General features: G+C 39.9%; 1 protein-coding gene across 1 annotated transcript; it reads left to right on the forward strand.

Annotated features, from left to right (window-relative positions):
* The first annotated feature begins 1,434 nt into the window (after positions 1-1,434).
* Positions 1,435-13,240, forward strand: LOC129247371 (very long-chain-fatty-acid--CoA ligase bubblegum). The gene is made up of 8 exons (XM_054886487.1): positions 1,435-1,700; positions 7,696-8,041; positions 8,121-8,222; positions 8,466-8,863; positions 11,416-11,716; positions 11,855-12,145; positions 12,213-12,462; positions 12,532-13,240. Exons 1-8 carry the CDS (start codon positions 1,462-1,464, stop codon positions 12,603-12,605), a joined length of 2,001 nt encoding a protein of 666 aa, XP_054742462.1. The 5' UTR covers positions 1,435-1,461; the 3' UTR covers positions 12,606-13,240.
* The last annotated feature ends 11,049 nt before the right edge of the window (positions 13,241-24,289 follow it).

The following is a 24,289-nucleotide window of genomic DNA, read 5'->3' on the forward strand; positions in this document are numbered from 1 at the left end:
TTAACGGAGATTGGTCTCTGGAGACAATCCCTCATGGATCATGGTAGGATTTTTAGGCAGTTAACGCCGTATTTCTCTGAACTTCGTACCGACTCTTTATCCGCCAACTGGAGTTTGAGGGTCGTACCAAGGCAATCTTTCCATGCCGGCAGGATTGGAACGAGGGGAAATCTGCACCGAAACTGGTATTTCTGTTTTTCAGGCAGAAGTCTTTGCGATCCTCCATCATTCAAAATGATACGAAACGTGAGAGCGAGGGAGATATTATCATTTTCTCCGATAGTCAAGCCGCGTTCAAGGCTCCAGCGACGCCATGATGCAAATTCAAGCTAGAAAACTTCTGTGCAATTAATATTTCTCTGATCTGGGTTCCAAGACACAGGAACATAGAGGGAAAGGAAATTACTGATGAGCTTGCCAGGAGCGCTCGCCTTGTTTCAGAGATCTTCTACCTGATCAGCATCCCTCTGACTGTTGTAAATGGCGAATTGCACAATTTATTTCTCAGTAAAGTGCAGAAGAGATGGAGTTCCATTTCTTCATTTGCTATTTCGAAAATCCTTTGGCCCCGGTACAATATACGCAGGTCTCAGAAAATGTTCCCATTCAATTTCTAAGCTCGTAGCTACGTTTACCGGTCATTGAACGATCGACACAGACGCGAAAAAGCTAGGTCTTCCGTTTAATCCCCACCAGAAGCTGTGGGGTTCTTTCAGAGAAGAAGACTGTTGAGCACTTTCTCTGTAAATTTTCGGGCTTGGCAGCTAGACGATTAAGGTCAGAGGGTCCTTTCTTTGACAGCCTGGAGAAGTGATCCAACATAAATCCCATAAACCAGCAATGGCTGGCTGTAGATGCCTACCTGTTGGAGGTCCCGTAATGGTATAAAAACGGCGGCTTAGTACCAAAACCATTTCACCTTCCTACTTACCTACCCCAAACAATTAAGTAGTTTATTTTGCACGGACTTTTCAACCCACCCTGGTAGCCATAGCCCGCTTTACTGCAGCGTGTTTTAACACTCATCTGTGTGCGTGCGATCACGCGACATAAGACAAAGGTTATCAGTTGATGTAGAGTGAAATCAAATACAAATTTACTAATATTTCAGCAAAAATGTATTTACTATTAAAAAATACAATAAATTATTACACATGCACACACACACACGTACAGCTAACTGAATGGAAAATGTAATTTATTTGCATTACGCTTAGTTGGCTTGCTTTACTCTACTCATACAGAATTACTATATTTTACATACCTATATCGACATGTACTCGTACACCTACATAGTCTGTTTTATTGCTTTATAACTCAATTTCAAGTACTTTGCCTCTTAAATATTTATTAAGCTAGCATCGATTTTATTTATTTAATGTCGCTTTTAGCTATTCAAACCTTTTATTTTATTCTCTTTCGCAGCTTCCTTCTTCTCCATACTCTTAAACTACTTCCGTCATGTCTACTTGGGAGACACTATACAACCGTCCAGGCCCGAATCGCCTCCTACCAGCCGAGTCGTACCGCACTAGTGATCCTAAAGAAGCGGTGAAAATTCGTAAAGGCGCTGACGGTCTGGCTTCTGAGGAGCCCTTTTCCATTCCCGGCCTGCTAAAGCGCACAGTGAACAACTATGGCGACTATCCAGCTCTGCGCACGAAGAACGAGAAGAAGGAATACACCACCGTTACCTACAAGTGAGTATGAGTGGATGTGGGAATTGTTTCTTTGATTTTCTTTTAATTCACTGTGGAATTGAGGTAATAATTATGAGATGTGCCAGCGGAAAATACTTTTTGCAGTAAGTTTTCCTACAGCGCGCCCACTATTCTTTAGGCATAGAACAAAATGGGGTATCTACCTACTTTTTAAATCTTTCATCAATAGAAAGGCACATCAAGCAGAACTTGAGCTAGCCAATTTGACCAGTCATGCCAGCTCCTTCTTTGGAACAGTTTGGAATTTAATACTGTCAAACTTCTGTCCGGAATTTGATTTTTATGCTGTGATATCCACTTAAGTCCTTCAGAGCCCGCGTGAAAGCAGTTGTGAAAAAAACAATTCAGAAATTCTACCCAACAACAACACCCTCTCGTAAGGTAGGTAGGTAGGTAGGTAAGATGGCAAGAGTACCCCAGGTACACTGCAAGTAACACTTACGTACCGTTTTGATACCATAATGTGGACCACAACCTGTGAAAGGATTTAGGGAGGAGAGAAAACCATCTACAGCCATCCAGTGGCCATTCTAGGCTGGAGAACTTCTTCAAGTCATCCCCAAAGGGCACGCTATCGAATCTCAAGAGCCTAGCCGCCAGAGCCGTACATTTGCAGAGAAGAGAGTGTTCCACAGTCTCTTTCTCTGCAGGAATTCCAAGCTTCTCCGCATGAGTACCGATCACCCAGTGACCAGTGAACACCGCAATGAGTTTGGAAATTAAATGGGGGAGATTCCTATCACCTTAAGCGTTTTGTTTCTGTCATATTGAGGCCATTTGAAATAGCACACGATGAGACAAACCTCCATCTGTCTTGCGCTTTTTTTTAGAAAGAAATTGTGTAGTTTCCTTTTAATGAGCGATGTCTGAGAAGGAGACAGCTGGAACCGGTTCTGCCGACCCCTTCCTGGCAAGCTCTATATTCCTGTGCCCGGGAACCCAGATAAGGGAAATGTTTCCTGAACGTTCGAGACGTTTGAGTTCCTCCTTATAGGAGTTGACCAGAAGAGAGCTGCAATACTGCGACGACAGGGCCTTGATCGCAGCTTGACGAAGCATTATGCATACCTGCAGGATCGCGAAGACCTCTGCTTGAAAAACGGTGTTTGTTTCCGGCAGTTTAAAGGAGACCGAAATGCTGGCTGAATTAGAGTAAACCCCCGCTCCCACTTCAGACTCCATTTTGGGTCCGTCAGTGAAAACAGAGGTATCTATATCCGTACCGACTCTCCCCTCTTTCCAATCTTGCCTGCTCGGAAAGATAGCCCTAGCACAACCCTCAGAACCCAGTTTGCGGATGGAGAGGACAGTGCGAATAATAGAGAAGGGAAGGGAGATCTGCTTCAAGATGCTACTATGTCCTACAGGAAGTTACCTCCAGAGGCCAATCTCCTTCAACCTAACAGCGCTCTGAGCAGCAATGGATTTAACCTGCAGATCCACAGGAAGTAATGCAGAATAACGTTGAACGTAGCAGTGGGACATGTTCTACAAGCCCCAGTGATGCCCACACATGCAGTTCTCTGCACTCTCTCTCTAATTTAGTGGTGTTGTAGCCCTTCTGAAGAGCTACCCACCAAACTAGGCAACCGTATGTCAAAATTGGCAGAACCACTAAGTTGTACATCCAAAGTACGACACGTGGCTTGAGGCCCCATTTTTTGCCGAACTTAGATTTACAGGCGTAGAAGGCCTTCTTAACTTGATTTTCTATGTGCAGCTTCCAGTGGAGCTTGGGGTTTAGTATTACACCAAGATACTTGACTTCCGATGAAAGGGTAAGACACTCGTTGTTAAGTCTAGGAAACTGAAAAGGTGGAGGCTTGTATTTTCTGGTGAATAGCATCAACTCCGTTTTGTCAAAATTGACTCTGAGACCGCAACTGGCAGCCCACCTACTGAGTGTAGCCAGTGCACCTTCCAAAATTTCAGCCATTACTGATGGGAAGGGACCTGAGACCATTAGGACCAAGCCATCGTAAACTCTTATAGTAAATATTGTGAATGAATTTAAGTCCGCAGCTCATTTTTCTCTTCCTATGGCGCTTAGTTTGGATCTGTTGAAACCATGAAACCGAATTGGCTGCTAGCATTTACGAATTTTCAAAATGTATGCCTAATTTCACATTTATGAGGCTCACCCCTACTTTACTGGTTTCATGAACAGCAAAATTTGTCGCGCTAGTCCACAACAAGATTAGCTGCTACCTGTCCATAGTTTTTAATATATGAACAAATTCGAATTTTCGGCGTCACGAGACGCCTGCAAACGTTTGTCAACCGCTGCTTGCGCCATATTTTACGATTTTTTTGACTCCGTACATTATCCAACTCGGGCATGCTAAGAAAAGCTAACCAGCTTGACGTGGCGACTGAAATTCGAAAAAGAAAGTGACAGTGGATAGGACATATGGTTAGAAAAAGGGATGGTAATATTGCTAGGCAGACGCTGATTTCGAACCCCTTCCAACAAGCTAGCCGAGGAGTGGGTAGGCCACGCACCACCAAGAGACGCTCAACACAAACTGAAAGGAACTCTCTGGGTCCTACGTGGAACGTTCAACGTGGTCAACGGTTTGCTGTACACTGACCTCCAGGTGAACTGGCATACCCTTCATTCAGATTTGGTTTAAAAAGCAAAATAATGTAGCTTCTTCCCTTTTTGGTGCTCGACCTTATGATTTTTCCATTTATAACTCAGAGGTAAAGCTCTCAAACTAGAAAATTCCATCTGAATTAGATCAACTTCAACGCCTTGTTAAAGTTGGTAAGAATCGTCTAAGCGGTTATCGCGCCAATCAAGAAGAGGAAGAAGAGAAGATTCAACACCTCTAACACTTTTTTTTCGTTGACTATTTTCAACAGGCTACTTCAGCAAACCAAAAGTTGAGTTGAGTGTTTTTTCTTCTACAAACAATTTCTGATATTCTCGTCATGTGGAGAAAATGCATAAGACCGCTAGCAAAATAAAAATTTCAAAAAATAAATCGATTTTTCTGCCACTTCATACGTGCACTTTATTTCACCAAAGGTCAACGGGCTGTAAAATTGCATACCTGAATGAAAAGGAAAAATTCTGCTTAAAAAGTTTGAAATTTTGATTAAAATTTGTTAAATTTTTTTTTTGTCACAAAGTTTGAAACTGGTTTTTATGCAAAAATGAGTTTTGTTTTCTTAAGAAAATTATTCAAATTCAATAAAAAGCAAATTGGCTGACCAAACTTGCCAATAACTCCCTGTGCTCTAGTGAAAGGCCTATTTTTGTAACCCTAGAGTTTTAGGCTTTTGGAAAATTTTAGCACAATTTTAGGTTTGTTGTTCCAAAGATTGCATGGAGATAATACGATACCACCAAGCTGATGAAGCACATGTTCTGAGCTTTCTATGTCCATTTCGCAAAAGCGGCAGACATTGGTCTCAGATAGACCAATATTATTTTGATGATACCTCAGGCTGCAGTGACCTGTAAGATATCCTGTTAAAAGACGCAGATCTACTCTGCTTAGTGAGAGTAGCTCGTCAGATATTCCTTTGTTGTGACGGCACAGTTTAGCCAGCGTGCAGCAAATTTGCTTTCTTCCCATTTCCCAAGGAATTCATTAATGCGGCTTTTTGTGAGTCCACAGAAAGGCTCAGGAAGTTGCATCTTTGCTCCTTGTTTTGCAAGGCCATCAGCCATTTCATTTCCCTCATGTCCTTCATGGCCCGGAATCCAGCCTAGTGTTACTATGTCGAGGTTCCCTAACGTGTTGAGCAGGTTTGACAATCATTTACCAATTTAGAGGTGATAGTTGCTGATAGAAGGGCTTTTAGAGCCGCTTGGCTATCTGAAAGTATGTAGATGTGAGTATCTCTCATCTTCCTGCCTAGGCATTCTCTCACACATACCTATTTCAATGGCATGTATTTCTGCCTGGTATATTGTTGGGTAGGATCCCATCGGAATCGATTTTTTTGAATTTAGGCCCATTGATTCCTGCCCCTGCTCTACAATTTTCCAATTTGGACCCATCAGTAAACTATAGCTGAGAGCCAGCTTCGAAAGTGATAGCATTAGTTCTCCAGTCTGTGCGTTCATTAATTATAACTTGGAAGTTCCTGAAGAGTATTGGTTTGGGTGATAGTATAACATCCCTATGAAGAATGGGACTATGTTTCGAAGTCTTCTAAGATTTTTAAATGCCCTTTCATATCCCCACTTTTAAGTTCAGATATACCTTTTAGTCTTAAGGCACTCGAGCGAGCTTCCCTTTCAATTAGAATTGGAAGCGGTGGTATGTTCAGGAGCACACCCAATGCATCCGTGGGACATGTTTTCATAGCCCCTGTAATACCAACACATACCAGGCGATGCAGTTTGCTTAATTCGTTTGCCGCCTTTCTTTGCTTGACCTTGGGCCACCATGCTAAGGATGCATAAGTGACTATGGGTTTCACAACTGTTGTGAATGTCCAGAAGGTCATTCTAGGGTTTAGTCCCCCTGTCTTACCAAAAAACCTTGTACAGGCAAAGAATGCCCTTGTGGCTTTTGAAGTAACTCTCTCAATATGGGAATTCCACGTAAGCGTTTTGTAAAGACTGACGCCAAGATAGTGCGCTTCTGTCGAGAGTTAAAGTGTTGTTCCATTAAGGATCGGGCATTTGAGATTTATGTTCCTTCTCCTAGTAAACGGTACAAGTGCTGTTTTGGATGGGTTGATGGAAAGCCCTCTTTCCGTGCACCATTTATTTATTATTGTAAGGGCTTGCTGCATGCGATCCGAAATGGTTTCCTCATGCCAGCCTAATACATAAACTACTAGGTCATCAGCGTAACCCTGAGTGTGAAAACCTGGGTTTTTCAATTTGTGGAGAAGTTCATCTATGACTGGAGTCCACAAAAGAGGAGAGAGTACGCCTCCTTGGGGGCAACCTCTTGTGGCTTTGATAGATTTGATTGTTCTTCCTAGTTTGGTGCTGATCGTCCTAGATTTCAACATGAATATTATCCATCTAGTGATGGGTTCAGGTACCTCCTTTAGATATAGGGCATTATAGATTGCCTCATTGGAAGTGTTATCAAAAGCCCCTGATATGCCTATAAATGCACATAGAGCTATCTGTTTGGACTCAATAGCCTTTTTAATATCTGTTACTAGGCTACGCTGGCTGGGTCATGTTGTCCGAAAGGATACAAACGCCCAGGCTCTGAAAGTATTCGATGCAGTACCAGCTGGTGGTAGCAGAGGAAGAGGAAGGCCTCCTCTGCGTTGGAAAGATCAGGTGGAGAAGGACTTGGCTTCACTTGGTGTGTCCAATTGGCGACGGTTAGCACGAGAAAGAAACGACTAGCGCGCTTTGTTAAACTCGGCCAAAATCGCGTAAGCGGTTATAGCGCCAATTAAGAAGAAGAAGAAGGCTGTGTATTGAAGTCTCAGTGGATTTTCCCTGTTGATAGGCAAATTGAGGTCGATGCAGTGGGAAGTTAGCTAAAGTCATTTAGCGCTGTCTTTCCTTTGCAAATATTCCAATTCTGAGTTAAGTCCTCAAATTAAATTTTCGAAAATGTCATTAAAGCTTACCATTTAAATAAATTGAAAATATATATTTGCTAATATCTTTCTCATAAATCACTGCGCCCTTATTGGCTTCCAAAAACACAAAAAAAAGAAAAAAACATTTTCACACATTTTTTCTTGGCACTACAGCCAACTGAATTGTGTAAAAAACGAATCCGCTGGATTAATTTTTTGTCACAAAATACTATACGTGCCAACTATGACACCACGCAACTCCACCTCCCCCCCGTCCACCTACTCGTACTGCTTCCGTCGTTTCACACATTTGTGCCTGCTCAAAATGCATTTCTCCATTTGTCGCCATATTTTCACGCTTCATTGCCATTAGGCTGAGACAAATTTTCTCACTGTTGGATTTACTAATTTTTTGTTTCCTCTTTGCGAATTTATCGACTTCGTTCCGGAACTGCGTCAGGCAATATGAACAGAAAGTGCATCAAGTCGCCAAAGCGTTCATCAAGCTCGGCCTGGAGCCACACCACTCTGTGGGTGTGCTGTCCTTTAATTGCGCCGAATGGTTTTACTCTGCAATGGGCGCCATACACGCTGGTGGTATTATCGCTGGCATTTACACGACCAACTCAGCTGAGGCTTGTTTCCACGTTTTGGAAAATTCGCGTGCACAAATTGTCATAGTCGATGAATCGAAGCAAATGGATAAGATTAAAGAGATTAAGGACAAGTTGCCACATCTGAAAGCGGCCATTCAAATACAGGAACCGTATGCGCCGTACATGAAGAAGGAGGATGGCTACTACAGAGTGAGTGTTGCGTTAAACTTTAGCATTTAAGCATTGAAAAATTTCACTAATTTCTTTAATTTCGTCTGCACTGCCGCAGTGGTCTGAAATCGAGGCGATGGTTGTTGCGGAAGTTGAAGAAGAGTACAAGAAGCGTCTGGAGAATATTGCCATCAACCAGTGCTGTTGTCTGGTGTACACCGTAAGTAATTAGTTGTGGTTGGCCAGGAGTAGCCACTAACCTCTAAAAATAACATATTCCCAGTGCTTGTCTCACGATTAGTGCTGCTCATATTTGCCTCATCGTCTGTCAAGCTCATGCTATGAGAGCTTTGTTACTCTTTCATCCAAAAACTAATTGCTTTTTAGCTTAACGCATGACGGCCTCGCGCTACCTCCCCTACCTATCTTCCTAACTAATCTCTTTTTTCTCCTCTTTTTACAGTCTGGTACCGTGGGCATGCCAAAGGGTGTGATGCTTAGCCATGACAACATCTTCTTTAATACGCGCGCCATCACCAAGACGCTCTACAACGTTACGGCCGGCTCTGAGGTGGTCGTATCCTACCTGCCACTGTCCCATGTCGCCGCGCAGACAGTGGATATTTACACAGTCGCTTCCATAGCCGGGTGCATTTATTTTGCCGACAAGGATGCGTTGAAGGGTACATTGGTGAAGACATTGCAGGATGCGCGTCCCACACGATTTATGGGTGTGCCGCGTGTCTATGAAAAATTCCAGGAACGCATGGTGGCCATCGGTTCGTCGAATGGTAGTTTGAAGAAGATGCTCGCCAGCTGGGCCAAGGGTGTGACGCTGCGCCACTACATGGAAGACCAAGGGTATGTTGTGTGTGTTTGTATTTAACTACCAAGCGACAAATGTGCATGCGTGCATGTGTGTGCGTGTGTGACAGAGTTTACGTGTTGCACGAGGAGCGACTAGTTTTGTCATTTGATTAATGTACGGCACGTTGCTGTCATTTACTCGCTTAACTGGTGGTCTGATCGTTTGTCAGTCAGCTTCGTTGTCTGCCAGATTGACTGGCTGACTGGCTGACTGCCGTTTGCCCGTTAACGTGAGTGGCATTTAACGTTTAAGTGTTGAGTAATTGCGCTTAATTAACACACCGTCAGCTGTGCCGTGGTGAATATAATGGCATAAATGAACTGTCATCTGGCAGCCAGTGATGCATGATTTGAATTGCTTGCCCTGTCCTTAAACGATTGTCAATTGCTTCATAACAAATTTAATGGGTTGTTTTTAACGGGCAAAGTGCGAATGGACAAAGGTCAAATAAGGCGCATTTGAAGCTGTTGTTCAGTTGAGAGCGAAGTGTTGAGATTTTTATTGATATTAAAGGTGAAGGGAAATCAGCAGGCATAACTAATGTGGGTGAGAGATTATCGAGTGGAATGACGACACTTGTCTTATATAAGCAGCCGGCCATTGCTCAACAGCTGGACATACTAACCTTTTCCAATTGTCTGGTATATTATTTGTGCCGGCGAGAGGCTGAAAATAGAAAATAGACTGAAAGTTTGGAGGAAGATCTGATACACTCACACAGAAAAAAACTCCTATGGTTTGATACACACTCCTTCAGACTCAGAATATGTATGCACATACTAGATAAGTCTCAAACCATCTGGTATTAATAGACAGAGCAGACCCATTAACTTAAAAAGCATGTCTCTGTGCATTACTCTAAATTTCAAACTCTTATTTGCATGTTAGCTGAACAAGTAGAACGAAGTATCCTTCGTCCTCAATGGTTTTTTTTATCCTTGTAATACGTCCTTGGTTGCTCGAGGTACATACCATGAGATTTCCTAAGGTATGCTTAAAGGCGTAGAGGAATTCTTCAAGTCTAGAGTATCAACTATTCAGGACCAATACTGTTTCAAACTCTTCAGGACCAATACCGATCATTTATACAAAATATTATATTATCAGGGATTTAGGCAGAAACTGTACTTAACAATTGTATGCCCCTCCTCCTGAATGGATAACCAAAAAACTTTGCCGGTAATTCCCCGGTACTAACTTCGTTGTGAGTTTTTCTAATCAAAGGTTAAAAATCTAGGAGATGGGCAACTAAAGCCACAGAAAAGTTCTGACAGAAAAGACGATTGACAATTCGGCCCTTGCAAGCCTTTAACTTTGATGACTTAATAGTGGCATGACTGTATTTTCCCAGCATAAATGGAAGAGGGCCACTTCCGAAAATATCGTCCTTCAAACCTTTATGCTAATGCCGACCGAGATCCCGGATATCTCAGTCTGATTCTGGCCAATAGCTTTTGAAAATTTACTGTCATTTATTTTCTGTACATACCTGCCTCCTTTTTTCAACATACTTCAGAATCTCGTCTCTTCCAGGTTAGCATTAGCCTACTGAACTAAGTTTTTAGGACTGTTCTACTTTGTCGTGACTAAGAATAGACTATTTAGGGCAGTTTGTCTCAATTTTTGTGACTTTCCTTCGAATATCCTGAAAATCGCTGTCAATAAAAGCTGGGAAAAAGGCTATAGAAGCGCTTATTTTGATAGAATAACTTATCGATACTTAGTAAAAAGTTTGCGAGAACGACTCACGAGGCCAGAACTAAGAGAATGTTTAACCCTCCATTGACGAACGTCACAATGAACTTGCAAAATACCATCAAATCTTTCGAACTATCGACGAGCTCGTAATGCGTTGTTCCATCACTTCGATACTCATGAATTCAGAGGTGTGGCCAACAACAGACCGTTAATCGGCTCTCAGCGATTTGGATGGAATCAGCTGATTTGCCATTGTGTTGGTGATATAAGAAAAAAAAAACAACACAGTCTCCCCTCAAGTTTTAACGTTGTTATGTGAACAACGACTGAGTGAAAGAGCGTAAGAATACGGGTAAAAATAGCGGCAACAATTCTGCCGCCGAATCTCCTATGATGCGGCAGCTGAAGTTAGGTTAAGTTAGGTTTTATGGTTGCCCAGGGAATGGGCACACTTGAACGAAGAAAGATTCGTCCGCCAGAGCAGGGCAGCTAAGGGGAAGGTGCTGGGATGATTCCACCTCATCCTCCATACATCCAGCGCAAAAAGGACTCGAGGTGATTCCAAGTCTCACAGCACGCATTCCTCGCTGAAGTAACTCTCGCAAATTTTGCTTCAGATGGCCAAACCTGGTAATCTACCATCTTTCCATCCAAGCGTATCTCTGTAAAAATCTGCTTGTGTGAAGTGATCGTATCAACAGTTTGTGATTTTAACGCTTCGACACTATACTTCACGATCGCACATTCCTATTCCAATTTAGGTCTTGCAGAATTTGTGTCCTCCTTTTTGTGCCCAAAGTCTATATTCTAAGTTATACTAACACTTCTCTCATTTCATCACATGCAGCAAAGGCTCTGGCGGTTTCGGCTACAACCTCGCTAAGAAATTGGTTATGTCCAAGGTGAAGCAAGCGCTCGGCTTTGATCGCGTCATCACACTTGTCACCGCCGCTGCGCCCATGTCTCCCGAAACTAAGAAATATTTCCTCAGCTTGGATATGAAACTTTTGGATGCCTTTGGCATGTCTGAAGTCGGCGGCTGTCATACTTTATGCCTACCCGATACACAGCCACTCAATTCAATTGGCAAAACATTGCCCGGTTGTGAGACAAAGGTCATCAACAAAGACGAGAATGGACATGGCGAGGTAAGTACACAGGGAGAAAGAGCAGAGCCCATAGATATTTGCGATATAGTTATTATAAATCATTTAAAATTGAAGAGCAGAGCCCATAGATATTTGCGATATAGTTATTATAAATCATTTAAAATTGATTTTCAATAGATTTGCATACGCGGCCGCCACGTTTTCATGGGCTACATCTTTAATCCGGAGAAGACCGACGAAGCGCTCGACGACGATTGTTGGCTGCACTCCGGTGACGTCGGTTACATTGATGACAAAGGCTATGTTTACATCACGGGACGCTCCAAAGAGATCATCATCACGGCTGGTGGCGAAAATATACCACCAGTGCATATTGAGAACTTGATAAAGAAGGAATTGGAAGGCATATCGAATGCCTTCTTGGTGGGCGAGCAGCGCAAATATTTAACTGTGTTGGTGTCCATTAAGGTGGGCGTCAGGCGTTCGCTTATTTCATTTTATCTAAAATTAATATTTGCTGTCGCTTCTTTTACAGACCGAAATGGATCGCGAGACTGGTGCGCCGCTCGACGAACTCACACATGAGTCCATCACCTGGATGAAGAGTTTGGGTGTGGAACATAAAACACTGAGTGAGATTCTGAAGGCTGGCCCCTGTCCCAAGGTGTGGAAGTCTATTGAGGATGGCATCAAGCGCTCCAACAAGCACGCCATTTCCAATGCGCAAAAGGTGCAGAAATTCACAATACTGCCACATGACTTCTCCATTCCAACGGGCGAATTGGGTACGTTTATCTGCTTTATCTGCTGTATTTGCGTTTTTGTCTAACTCTATGATATTTTTTTAAAATTAGGTCCCACTTTGAAGGTGAAACGTAATGTTGTTTCCAAGCAGTATGCCGATGTTATTGAAGCTCTTTATGCCTAAGCTCACTGTGTGGCGAAGCTTTCCAAAACAAAGTACAACCGAGGCTGTTCGTGATTCCTAAGCCTTTGCTGAAATAGCAGTAAAGCAGTTGAAAAGAGAATATGTTTAGAATAAACCTACTAACACAAAGTGAAATACACAAAATGAGGGTGCATTTATTACAACAAAGAGATGCCGGGCTGTCTAGTAGAATTTAAAAAATAACAAATATGTACGACTTATGTAAGTTTAGTTGGGTAGTTAAAAATGTATACGAAATTTGAAACATATCCATTCTGCTAGTTGTGTTCTTAAGTGGTATGGAGTCGATTTTCTAAACTATTAGCGTTAGCTTTTTGGAAAACTCTTACTCGCATGTTCTACTTAAGCCACTCACTCGGATATCTCCTTAATTTCTATTGCCTTTTGAATTTCCCTGTCAACTATGAATTTATAAGCGAAACTAAAAAGCAACATTTTGATTGTGCTTCTATTATCTGACACTTTTATCTTCGCATTCATACATATAGACGAAATACATATCTATACAATTGTGTAAATATATTACATTATTCTAGTTTTAGCAAAAAATGTTATTCTATGATGAAACTTATGAAAACCGTCGTTGAAAATATATCAAACAAGTACTGAGAAAATCCCTTGGAACTTTTATTTCTCTACAAATGTAAGGGAAGTTAGGAGCCGGTGGAGGCTCAAGAACCCAATTTTCATAAAGAAATAATCACAAAAAAAAAAAAAAATTAATAATGAAATAATGAAATTAGACAATAGATATCAACGTTTGGGCTGATTATGCGATCTTGGTTTTTATGTTTCCCTACTTTTGCGAGCGGAGAGTTGCCCACAAACTAAATTTCTGACAGGCATGTATGTTAATGTAGCTGGCAAAGTCAAAAAATCGTTACTTTGAATTGCAATTGTGCCACCCTGTATGTTATATAGGGTGGGCCATGTAAAATTTGCTTTTTGAATCGGCTATAAAAAAACAACTATTCAATATTTTTTTATTTTTTTTTTTATTTTGAAGATTGAACATTGTCATTTATGAATGAAAAATAATATCGTTCAAATGACTGCCACGACTGGCTTTACAGTAGGCCATTCGATCAACCCAATTTTTAAGCACATTTTCGATTGTTTGAGCTCCAATTTCATGAATGGCAGCTTCGATTTCGTGTCTTAAAGCATCATTCGTCTCTGGATGGTTCGCATAGCATTTGTCCTTAACGGCCCCCACAAAAAATAGTCCAACGGGCTTAAATCACAGCTCCGAGGCGGCCAATTGATATCGGAATTCCCGCTGATTATTCGGTTTTCAAAAACGGTAGCCAAAAGTTCGAGTGTAACTTTGCAATGTGACAAGTTGCACCGTCCTGTTGAAACCAAATGTCGTCCATGTCATCCTCTTCAATTTTTGGAAACAACTCGTTTAGCATGCCACGGTAACGCTCGCCATTTACTGTAACCGCGGCACCTCGCTCATTTTCGAAAAAAAATGGCCCGATGATGCCGCCAGACCAAAAACCGCACCAACCAACGACTCGTTGTGGATGCATTTGCTTCCCTACAGTAGCGTGTGGATTTTCTGAGCCCCAAATCTGACAATTTTGCGTATTGACGCAGCCACCGATGTGAAATTCAGAAAATAAGAAGAAGACTCAGCACTTTGGAAATATGTTTTCAATATTTCCCAATTTTGTTCAAGCGTATAGCGTCCCATTTCGTAAATGTCAAACCTTTAAGTAAATTAGGAACACATTTGACATGTCATTTGTGTTACCATTCTCAAAAAAATAGGTGGTTCAAAAAGCAAATGCTATACGGCCCACCCTGTACATGTACATATGTATGTTGATATATTGATGCGAACGATCCTGGATACCAAACCCTACAGCAATTAATACTACCCTAAGTAAGATCGACAACAATACTACATACAGCATAACCTCACAAAAGGAAGTTATAAAAATGTCAAACCTACCAAGCTATAGCTCAACATACTCTGCAGAAATTATAGCCATATGTGGAGCTATAAACACAATAAAGAGCAAAACCAAAAACTTCGCAATATCTTCGGACTCCCTCTCGGCCATCAACTCAATAGCAAACATATACAACTACGATCACTACCCAACCACCATTAGAAACATTACGATAGCGAAATACCCTAAAATCAAACTAATTTGGGTGCCGGGACACGCCAACATAACCGGAAATGAATTCGCTGACTACACCGCCGAACAAGCACACCAAACACCAACACTAATGACAGATAACTTCAAAAACATTTTGATAACAAACAGCACCATACATGGACCTCAACCAATGACTGGTACCAACAGGTAAACCATACAAAAACCCACGGAATAACAGGCTTTATAAAAAATAATAAAAATAGGGTGACCCGACTAGACGTCATAAAGTTCGGGCGTCTTCGGTTAGGGCATACAAAGACTACACATGGACACAACCCCCAACTACGTGCACGTGCAACCCGGACGTAATATGTACCATACCACATATCCTCTTTCATTGCCCACTATATACCGCCCGCAGAAGTCAAATCTTCAGCAACTCAACTCCAATGACGCACCTATCTTCCCCAACCTCCGATTCAATATCTTTAATAACCAAATTCCTTAAAATAACCAACCCATACCATAGAATTTAAGACACAATACAAAGGACTCCATATAGACAGTTTAAGCGTAAGGCTTCGACGCTATCGCTTTATGTTACAATTAGATTATAAGATTTACTCTTTAAGTAAATTTTTAAAATAAACAAATCAATAAATAGCGAACGAGATGCCAAATAGCTAGACAGAGCACATTTTCTGGGTCTACCGCTAGATGAGTTAGACGAAGACGACAGCAATATTCATTGGCCTTCGGAAACACCTATGTATCCTGTTTTGGATTAAATTTTGTTATAAAGGGTTTTCCAATAGAAGGTAACACCTCTTTGATATTTAAAGAAAAATGCTACTCTTCAATATAAATGATCGGAAGTTTATTTCATTTTAAAGAGGAAGGTATGCCGTTAATAGTGGAAAATAACATCAGGGAAATAACTACCACGAACGACCACGCTTACAGGACAATATCCTTTTTATGTAGTTTTCCATAACCACGCAAAGTGGCTGCCCCATGTCCTCGATAGCCTCACGAATTCCATCTTTGAATCGACCCTGGGCTGTTGGCGTAGACCTTCTCTTTCACGTGGCCCCGGTGGCCAATTGTGATCACTTCTTCGAGAGATAACAAAGGTCCAAAAATCTTGCGCAGAATCTTTCTCTCAAACACTCCAAGCGTCGCTTCATGGGATATTGTCATCGTCCAAGATTCTGCGCCACATAAAAATACAAAATAATACGTATATATATGTATATATATAACCGGCGCTTCCACCAGTTTTGGGTGTTTTGCCGAGCTCCTCCTCCAATTTGTGACGTGCGTCTTGATGTTGTTTCACAAATGGAGAGACCTACAGTTTCAAGCCGGCTCCGAACGGCATATATTTTTATGAGGAACTTTTTCATGGCAGAAATACACTTGGAACTTTACCATTGCCTGCCGAGGGTAGCGAACGAACTTTTTTTTCTTTAATTTGGTGTTTCACTGAGACTCGAACCAACGTTCTCCGAATTCCGAATTGTAGTCACGCACCAACCCACTCGGCTATGGCGTCCGATAAAATATCCCTTTAAATGTAATGTATGTGTCTGCACTGCTTGGTCGCTTTACAAACATACATAATACATACATAACAACTAGTGAATTTAGGACAACTTAAACAACTTTGCGCCATACATTAGAACTAGTGATTTTAGGACCACTTAAACAACTCTACGCAATACATAACAACTAGTGACTTCAGGACCACTTAAACAACTCTACGCAATACATTAGAACTAGTGATTTTAGGATCACTTAAACAACTCTACGCAATACATTAGAACTAGTGATTTTAGGATCACTTAAACAACTCTTCGCAATACATAACAACTAGTAACTTCAGGACCACTTAAACAACTCTACGCCATACATTAGAACTAGTGATTTTAGGACCACTTAAACAACTCTACGCTATACATAACAATTAGTGACTTCAGGACCACTTAAACAACTATACGCCATACATTAGAACTAGTGACTTCAGGACCACTTAAACAACTCCACGCCATACATTAGAACTAGTGATTTTAGGACCACTTAAACAACTCTACGCCACACATTAGAACTAGTGATTTTAGGACCACTTAAACAACTCTACGCCATACATTAGAACTAGTGATTTTAAGACCACTTAATCAACCTCGGCTGTTCACATTGCTTCCCCTGTTTTTATAAGCAACTTATCAATTTTATATGGCGATGCCTGAAGAGTATCGATTGTCCGCATAACATCCCTCTTCGGGCAGTCCGTTACTGGTACTAATTTTGGCGAATGCGCTCTGCCTCACTTTTCATGTAGTTCTGAACCATTATTGAATTCAACAACGATATCTACGAAAAACTAACGCTGTTACCACCGTCGTAATAGTCGATGTAGTAGTGATAAATCCTCATTGGCATATAAATAGCTTAGAGGGTCACAGGATCGCTTCTGGACACCGACAAGTTTTGGAAAAAGTATATAAATTTTATATTTTTCATTATGTTCCAAATCAAACGTAATGCAAACAGGTTACTATCAAATGAAAAAAAAGACACATCTTATTCCAATTGGCGCTGAATCAGCAACAAAACACGTCAAAGGCCGTCGTCAAAATTTAATTTTTTGCGCACACTTTACCACTTTTACGTACATTAGCAGACTCCGAATGCGGATGCAACAAGAAAAGCGAAGTTGCGCGCAATTGGTAATTAGTTCCAGTTCGTACTAGTTCCCAACTAGAAATTTCCTTCACTAATCCAAGCTTTCCCTGCAGGGTAGATTCGCCTTTGTTTGTCGATTGCCGATGAATGATTGATGCTAACAAAAAAGTTGTTCATTCATTTGTTTTAAGTTCGATGCCGCTATGACATACACCAACACACCCTCTTACTTGTCTTAGCGAAATGCTTATGAAAAGTGATTTTTAAATTATCAGAATAAATTTTATTCCAGTTCATTTACTTAGCTATGTTTCTGGATATATAAAAAATATGTAGGCAAGTAATCAATTCTGATAATCGCCGCCTAAAAGTATGCTAGCATCTTTTCTCTTGTCAACCTTTTATATATCATGTGCACCGCCAAAAATTTATGTAGGGAATTATATCGGCGAATAGGTATAAATCAAAAACTTAGTGTTGTAAGGAGCATTGTTTTTAAATTACGTAAGCAAGTATACTAAGGCCTAATATAAAGTTAATACATTTAATATGCATTTAAATTTCGTAAAAGTTTTGCTTTCTAGAATAAAATATAAATATATAGACGAAAATGTCTCAAGAACATTCTTGAAGATCTCTGAAGATATATTTTTTCTTAGTCAGGAGGTGTAAATCAAAATGTCTGAAACATCATCAAAGATGCTGTCACACCCATGGTATGTGGGGCATGCTCCCACTACCACTATAACAATCCTCCTCCTCGGCTGATTTCCACCCTGGAACCGCTTTAGCATTTCTTCAAGGTGGAGCCGCGTTTATGTCTATTGACACAACAGGTTCCTGCGTTCAGGTTCCGCTCCTGTGGGCATATGGAGATTTTACGTCATCGATAGTATTCACTCCTCCCATCTGAAGATTTGTCAATTATATTCAATAAGGGATACTCTAGACTCGAGGTTGGCAACTAAGTTATAAATCTGCTTCTGGCTACTAAATACTTCTAACTCCAATACTGCTGGCTACCAAAAACAAACGAAAAACAAAAAATGCTTCAAATACTCTGAAAACTAGAAAATAGTATGGTTCGGATCGTGCGTACCGGGATAATTAAGTTTAACAGGGTAGTTTTAAAAAAGTTACCTTGGTGGGGTATAGGTATAATGCGGGGCTTCGAAAAGATTTCTACAATCCTTAACGTACTTTCAAATGCCATTAAATCATTCTGATCTTTTGGCAATAATAATTGGCCTTTTCAGCGAGTCTGTGTCCAAACATTCCAAGCTCGCAAAGTCTTAGTCCCCCGAAAATCTGTTAAAGAAATGTCGAATCAATTCCGCCGAGCTCCTTTAGAAACCATTATCATGTAGAAACTATTATCGAGTGAATATGTGCCATATTCTGCAGGTGTCCACCTGGGGTTTTTCATTTCATTTTATAGGATATTGTGCTGCTAAAGAGATTGTAGGATTTTCTGATGAAAATATTTCATAGATTTTCGACTTTGCTGAATAGTTTGAGCTACTGTTCTAAGGGGTCTTGATTATCTAGCTCTGAGGGGCCTAGTCGTGCTTACCAGTTCTGGGGAGATGCCACTTGCAAAGGCGTACGCCATGTTTGTTTGAAGAAGAATTGGCGATCTACCGAAAATGAGGAAAATTCATGCAAACTAAGCGATGAACAGTAATGATATTTCTAACGAAATAATTAAAGTACTCGTATTTCGAATTTCTGTCAAATAATTCTTTGCCAAATTTAATATCAGTTAACATAGAAATAAACTTAAACAAACTTCACTATTTATTGTCTGACTCTGTAAATGGGTAGATTAATTTTCGAAATAGGATTAAATAATCCTTACATCTTAGTAGTAAATGTTGATATAAGTCAGAATTTCAGAAGTTTTGGTTAACAAGTCGATTATCGCAAAGTGGATGACAACAATTTTGGTGTGGTTAACTCAAACGAGAAAATAAAAGATAATGGTTTTAATTAAAATGGTGAAATTATATTATCCAAAAGTTATTAATTATTTGGCTTATGATTTATCACGTGATGAGGAGGTAATGAGCTCTCAAACAGTGAATCGATGTTCGCCCCGAGATATGGGCAATCCTTACATTTGGCTCAGAGGAGTTCCAAAAACTACTCCGATTAACTCCAGACTTGGCTGAATACCTAATTTCTCAGCCTGACAGTCAATTTATAGATTCCAGAAAAACAGTGATTGAAAAACAGGTAAATCTTGTAATCTTCAAGCTTTAAATTTTGCTTTAATATTAGTAGGAGTTAGCTGCATGGCGATTTTTTGCAACTGGATGTTATGAACGACCCATAGGTGAAGAATGAGGAATATCCTTTAGTCAGGTCGTCCGTTAGTCGAAGCATATGCGAAAAATATTAAGTAAACGTTAAATTCAAATAAATATTTATATTAATTTACTTGCTTTTTGAAGAAAACACTCAAAGTTGAATTTAACAGCTTAACTAGTATACATAGTGCTCGTTAACATATGTAAGTTTGTGAATCGCACAATTGTTAGAGCAATTTGTATACAAAAATAAGAATTGTCGAATTGTTGAAAGTTTGTGAATTGCACTACTGGTCGACCGGCTTACATAAGTTTTTCAATTTCCTGCTGGGTATTTTCTTTTTCATAATACATTCCAAATCATCAAAAGTAATGTATGTACAACAGAAATACTCTCATTAATATGCATACATAAATAATTCTATACTTTGGCACTGGGTGTACACGAAGATTTTTCTAACATTTTTGCACTCTCCCATGGGCACACGAACTTACATACATACATATATTCATACATACACATCTACATATGCATGTACCTATGAGCGCTCATTTCAGCTAGCACGTTTTTTTTTTCATCTTTTAACAGGCACACTTCACACTCCAAATATGTAGCAACATTTAGATATATTTATCCATGTTTACATATGCAGACACATACATACATACACACATATGCACATATCAATGTTGGTTAATGTCGCCAATATACTCGTATTAGCATTTGTATGTACGTACATGCGTGCATATTTACATATCATTTACATGTGTTTATGTTTGCGGTTGAAATAAATATAAAAACGCTTTGAATTTAATATGTAACAACAAATACTGATAAATAACATGGCATCGCACAACATTATATACAAAACATACAAGCCATCGGAACAGGCAAACAGCAATGCACGACTAGTTGCCGTCGGTCGATGTCGTTCATTTTGTTGGTGGTCATCAACATCAGCAACCAGCAACTAAACAAAAACACGATGTTATTTAGCTATAAACATATGTAAGTACATCATAAATGCAAATTTAAATGACGGTAATGAAAGAGAGCCGAACGAATGACTTACATACGAGCATACAGATACAGGCAACATATAGGCGGAGAAAAAGTACGAGAATAGGTACGAGCACAGCGAGAGCGCACCAACAGCCGTGGTAAAGTAGTATGAATTGATGACTGTGCGTATACACATGAGCACATATTGCAGAGCCTAGATTTGTACAGCAGACAAAATTCAAACATTTATATGCACATGCATATATGTACATACATAGATGTAGATATCTCTTTTGAACACAAGTTATTGTAGATATACTTTTACATTCACTGATATACTATGAAGAAATCAGCGGCTGCTGAGAACAGGTTAAATTACTGTAAGATGTGTGAGTGAATTAGAAAAAGGAATATATTGTACACTCGCACTTCATTCCCTCTCCCGCGAAATTAATTACTTTCTTTTTCTTACTGTACATACCATATTGACATTAAAATAGGTACGCTGCTTTATCTATTAGCAATCTATTATTGAAATTGTTTCTTATTTTATCATAAATGGCATCATCGCTTCGTTGTCAATTTAAAAAATGGATTTAATAGACTGACTCGTTATGTTAAGTTGCGTTATTGGTTTCAAAGTCCAAAAATTTTGTTGTAAATGCCCATAAGCCCAAAAAATCCACAGAACGACTTAGTGACAAAAAGAAAACGACTTACACTGCTGATAATTTCGTTGCGACTTTTGCCAAAAGGGATCCTTTTAAGTCATCAAAGACCATTGCAGCTGAAATCAACAACATAGAATTGTATGACGTCGATTGTGCAACATAAACCTGCCAGGCAGAAATAGAAGGAACTTTACCTCTTTTGAAGCAAGTAAATTTAAGGAATAGGAAAAATGTTGCTCAAGAGCAGAATTCAATGTGTGGATCAGAGGGTATGAAAAAGGGCATAACATACTTTGGAGCAATGCAACAAAAAGAAAATTTATTTGCAAAGGATGCTGGGAGGAATTCTAAAGTACAAGAGTTCTCACCATAGATGACTAAAGGTGAAACTCTTTCATTTTGAGAGAGAGTGGAAACTAAAAATTCCGAATTTTTGTTTAAAAAATACCCAATTCATGTTTCTACCGGTGTGGCAAAATTGGCGAATGTTATCAAAACTGCACATTTTTCAGCGTTCTCACGAGAAAAAGAGTTTCACATCTAGTCATATATGGTTCTCACCGCGGTTAAAAAGGAGCACAGTCAAGCACGGTGGCGGCAACATAATGGCTTGGGATGCTTCTCTTGATATGGAGTAAAACCTATTCACCTCATAGTCAATAAAATGGATACATTTATTTACAAGGACGTCTTCAAGTAGTGATGCTACCATTTGCTTAGGAGAATATGCCACTTTGTGGGCTTTTTATGCTAGATAATGACCCAAAACACTCTTCAGTGTTATTACGTGAATGGTTTTTACAAAATAATGTTAAAGTTATGGATTGTCCAAACCAGTCACACGGCTTAAACCCCATTGAAAACCTGTGGGAGATTTAAATAAGCGAATCGCGAAAATATTGGGTGTAAAAAATTTCTTGAATACCTCAATGGGAACGAAATTTCGATGACTTGGCCCGGAGTGAAGTCGCATAATATTGTGTTGACGAATAGGAATAGCCGCAGATGGGTCATCTTTCTTCCACTTTGTTCCATATCTGCCGTGGAAAACATTTCAGTATTTGGTTTTGGCGCAGCCGTCAATTCATTCAATAAATCGCCAAATAATCATCACCACCAAGTGAATCCAATTGATCATCCTTATCTTCAGCTGTATTTCCACGACGAATATCAGCCATTAGCTATAATAGAAATATATTCACGTTCAAAGTCAAAAAAGGTCTGGCTAGCGGAGGGTTAATTATAAATTATGGTTAAATTTCAAGGGCCGACGTTGAATGTGAACCCCACCTAAACGTAAAGTTCTTTTCTGCATTTCATTTGACACTTTTCAATTTCAGACTAATTCAATTTGAACCATGGAAAGATACACAATCGAGCAACGCGCTAAACTTATTCAAGCTTATTATGAAAACGGGCGTTCAAATCAAAATGCATATCGCGCACTTCGTGAGGTACATTTTCACCTCAGTGGATTCGTCAATAAGCAGAATTGCCGCATTTGGGCGAATGATAATCCAAGAGTGATTGCCGAAAAACCAATGGTTTATGGGCCGGCGGCATCATTGGGCCGTATTTTTTCCAAAATGAGGCCGGTCAGGCAGTTACTGTGACTAGTGTTCGCTATCGTGAGATGATAACAAACTTTTTATGGCCCGAATTGGAAGAACGGTGCCACTTGTCCCACAGCTAACGAAACAATGGCTCTTTTGCGCGAAAAATTTGATGGCCGAATAATCTCACGTCGCGGCGATGTCAATTGGCCGCCAAGAGCATGTGATTTGACACCGTTGGACTTCTTTATTTGGAGTTATTTGAAAGAAAAGGTGTACGTCGATAAGCCAGCAACAATTCAAGAGCTAAAGGAGCTACTAGGATGAGATAATTCGGCACATTAACGGCATAGAACCTCAATTATGTGTCAGCGCATTCGAAAATTTGGACCATCGGATGGAGGTGTGCCACCGAGGGCGCGGAGGTCATTTGGCCGATATTTTGTTTTATGCGTAATTGAGCTATACCAATATTATCATAATAAAGAGAAATGACAATAATTTCTTAAAAAATTGTATTTTATTCAAATCTAACACCGGCCCTTGAAACTTAACCACCCTTTATATGTGCTGGTAAGCTAAATTACCGTTAAACATAGTTATTTTAGTCCTGTGCGAGGATCCTTTTTAAAAGGTTATATCCATAAATTAATACAAAGTTAAATTTTAGGAAGCTGAAGTCGTTAGCTATAATAGAAATATGTTAAATCACGTCCAAAGTCGAAAAAGGTCTGGCCAGCGGAGGGTTAAAAACATAAAACACTGAGAGTATAGATCTTCAACTCTCTAGGGATTGTACATACATATGTTAATTAAAATGAAACGGAAATATTGTTTTGTTAACGTATTTTATTGTTAACGTATTTTTAAGGCTCCCCCCGCTTTAGGGGCTTGAAAAAATGTCTTCCCAAAATATCCAAGAATGTGTCCTCAAAGTTTCAGAAGCAAATTCGAAATATTTTCGGAGTTACAGAAGAAATTGTGAGCAAGTGTCGAGCAGGTATACGAGTGGCCGGATAGCTCGAAGAGCGATTTCTCGGTTTTTTATTTTTACGATTTTTCCTAATTGGCGGGAAAGATAGGGAAAAAGTTAAACGTCCTATCGAAACGAGATAACATTGATTGTATTCGGAATTAAATTCTCTTCTAGGTAAACCTAAAAAACCTTAAGAAAGTTATGATTAACGCACTTTTTAAACAATCTAAAGTGAATTTGTTTTTCCAAAAAAATGAATTTTTTTTTAATTAGCGAAAAATTGTTGAATTTCTCACTTTTTGTTTAATTTGCTTGGTTTAACTAGAAGCTATACTATACTAAAATAAAATTT

This window comes from Anastrepha obliqua, chromosome 5 (genome assembly GCF_027943255.1).
Source record: "Anastrepha obliqua isolate idAnaObli1 chromosome 5, idAnaObli1_1.0, whole genome shotgun sequence".
NCBI lineage: Eukaryota > Metazoa > Arthropoda > Insecta > Diptera > Tephritidae > Anastrepha > Anastrepha obliqua.

Excerpts from the sequence above, each read along its gene's own strand:
- LOC129247371 (XM_054886487.1), top strand. The coding sequence starts at position 1,462 with ATGTCTACTTGGGAGACACTATACAACCGTCCAGGCCCGAATCGCCTC. Across the intron at positions 8,042-8,120 it reads AGGAGGATGGCTACTACAGA|TGGTCTGAAATCGAGGCGAT; the intron begins GTGAGTGTTGCG and ends GCACTGCCGCAG. Across the intron at positions 12,146-12,212 it reads CTGTGTTGGTGTCCATTAAG|ACCGAAATGGATCGCGAGAC; the intron begins GTGGGCGTCAGG and ends CTTCTTTTACAG.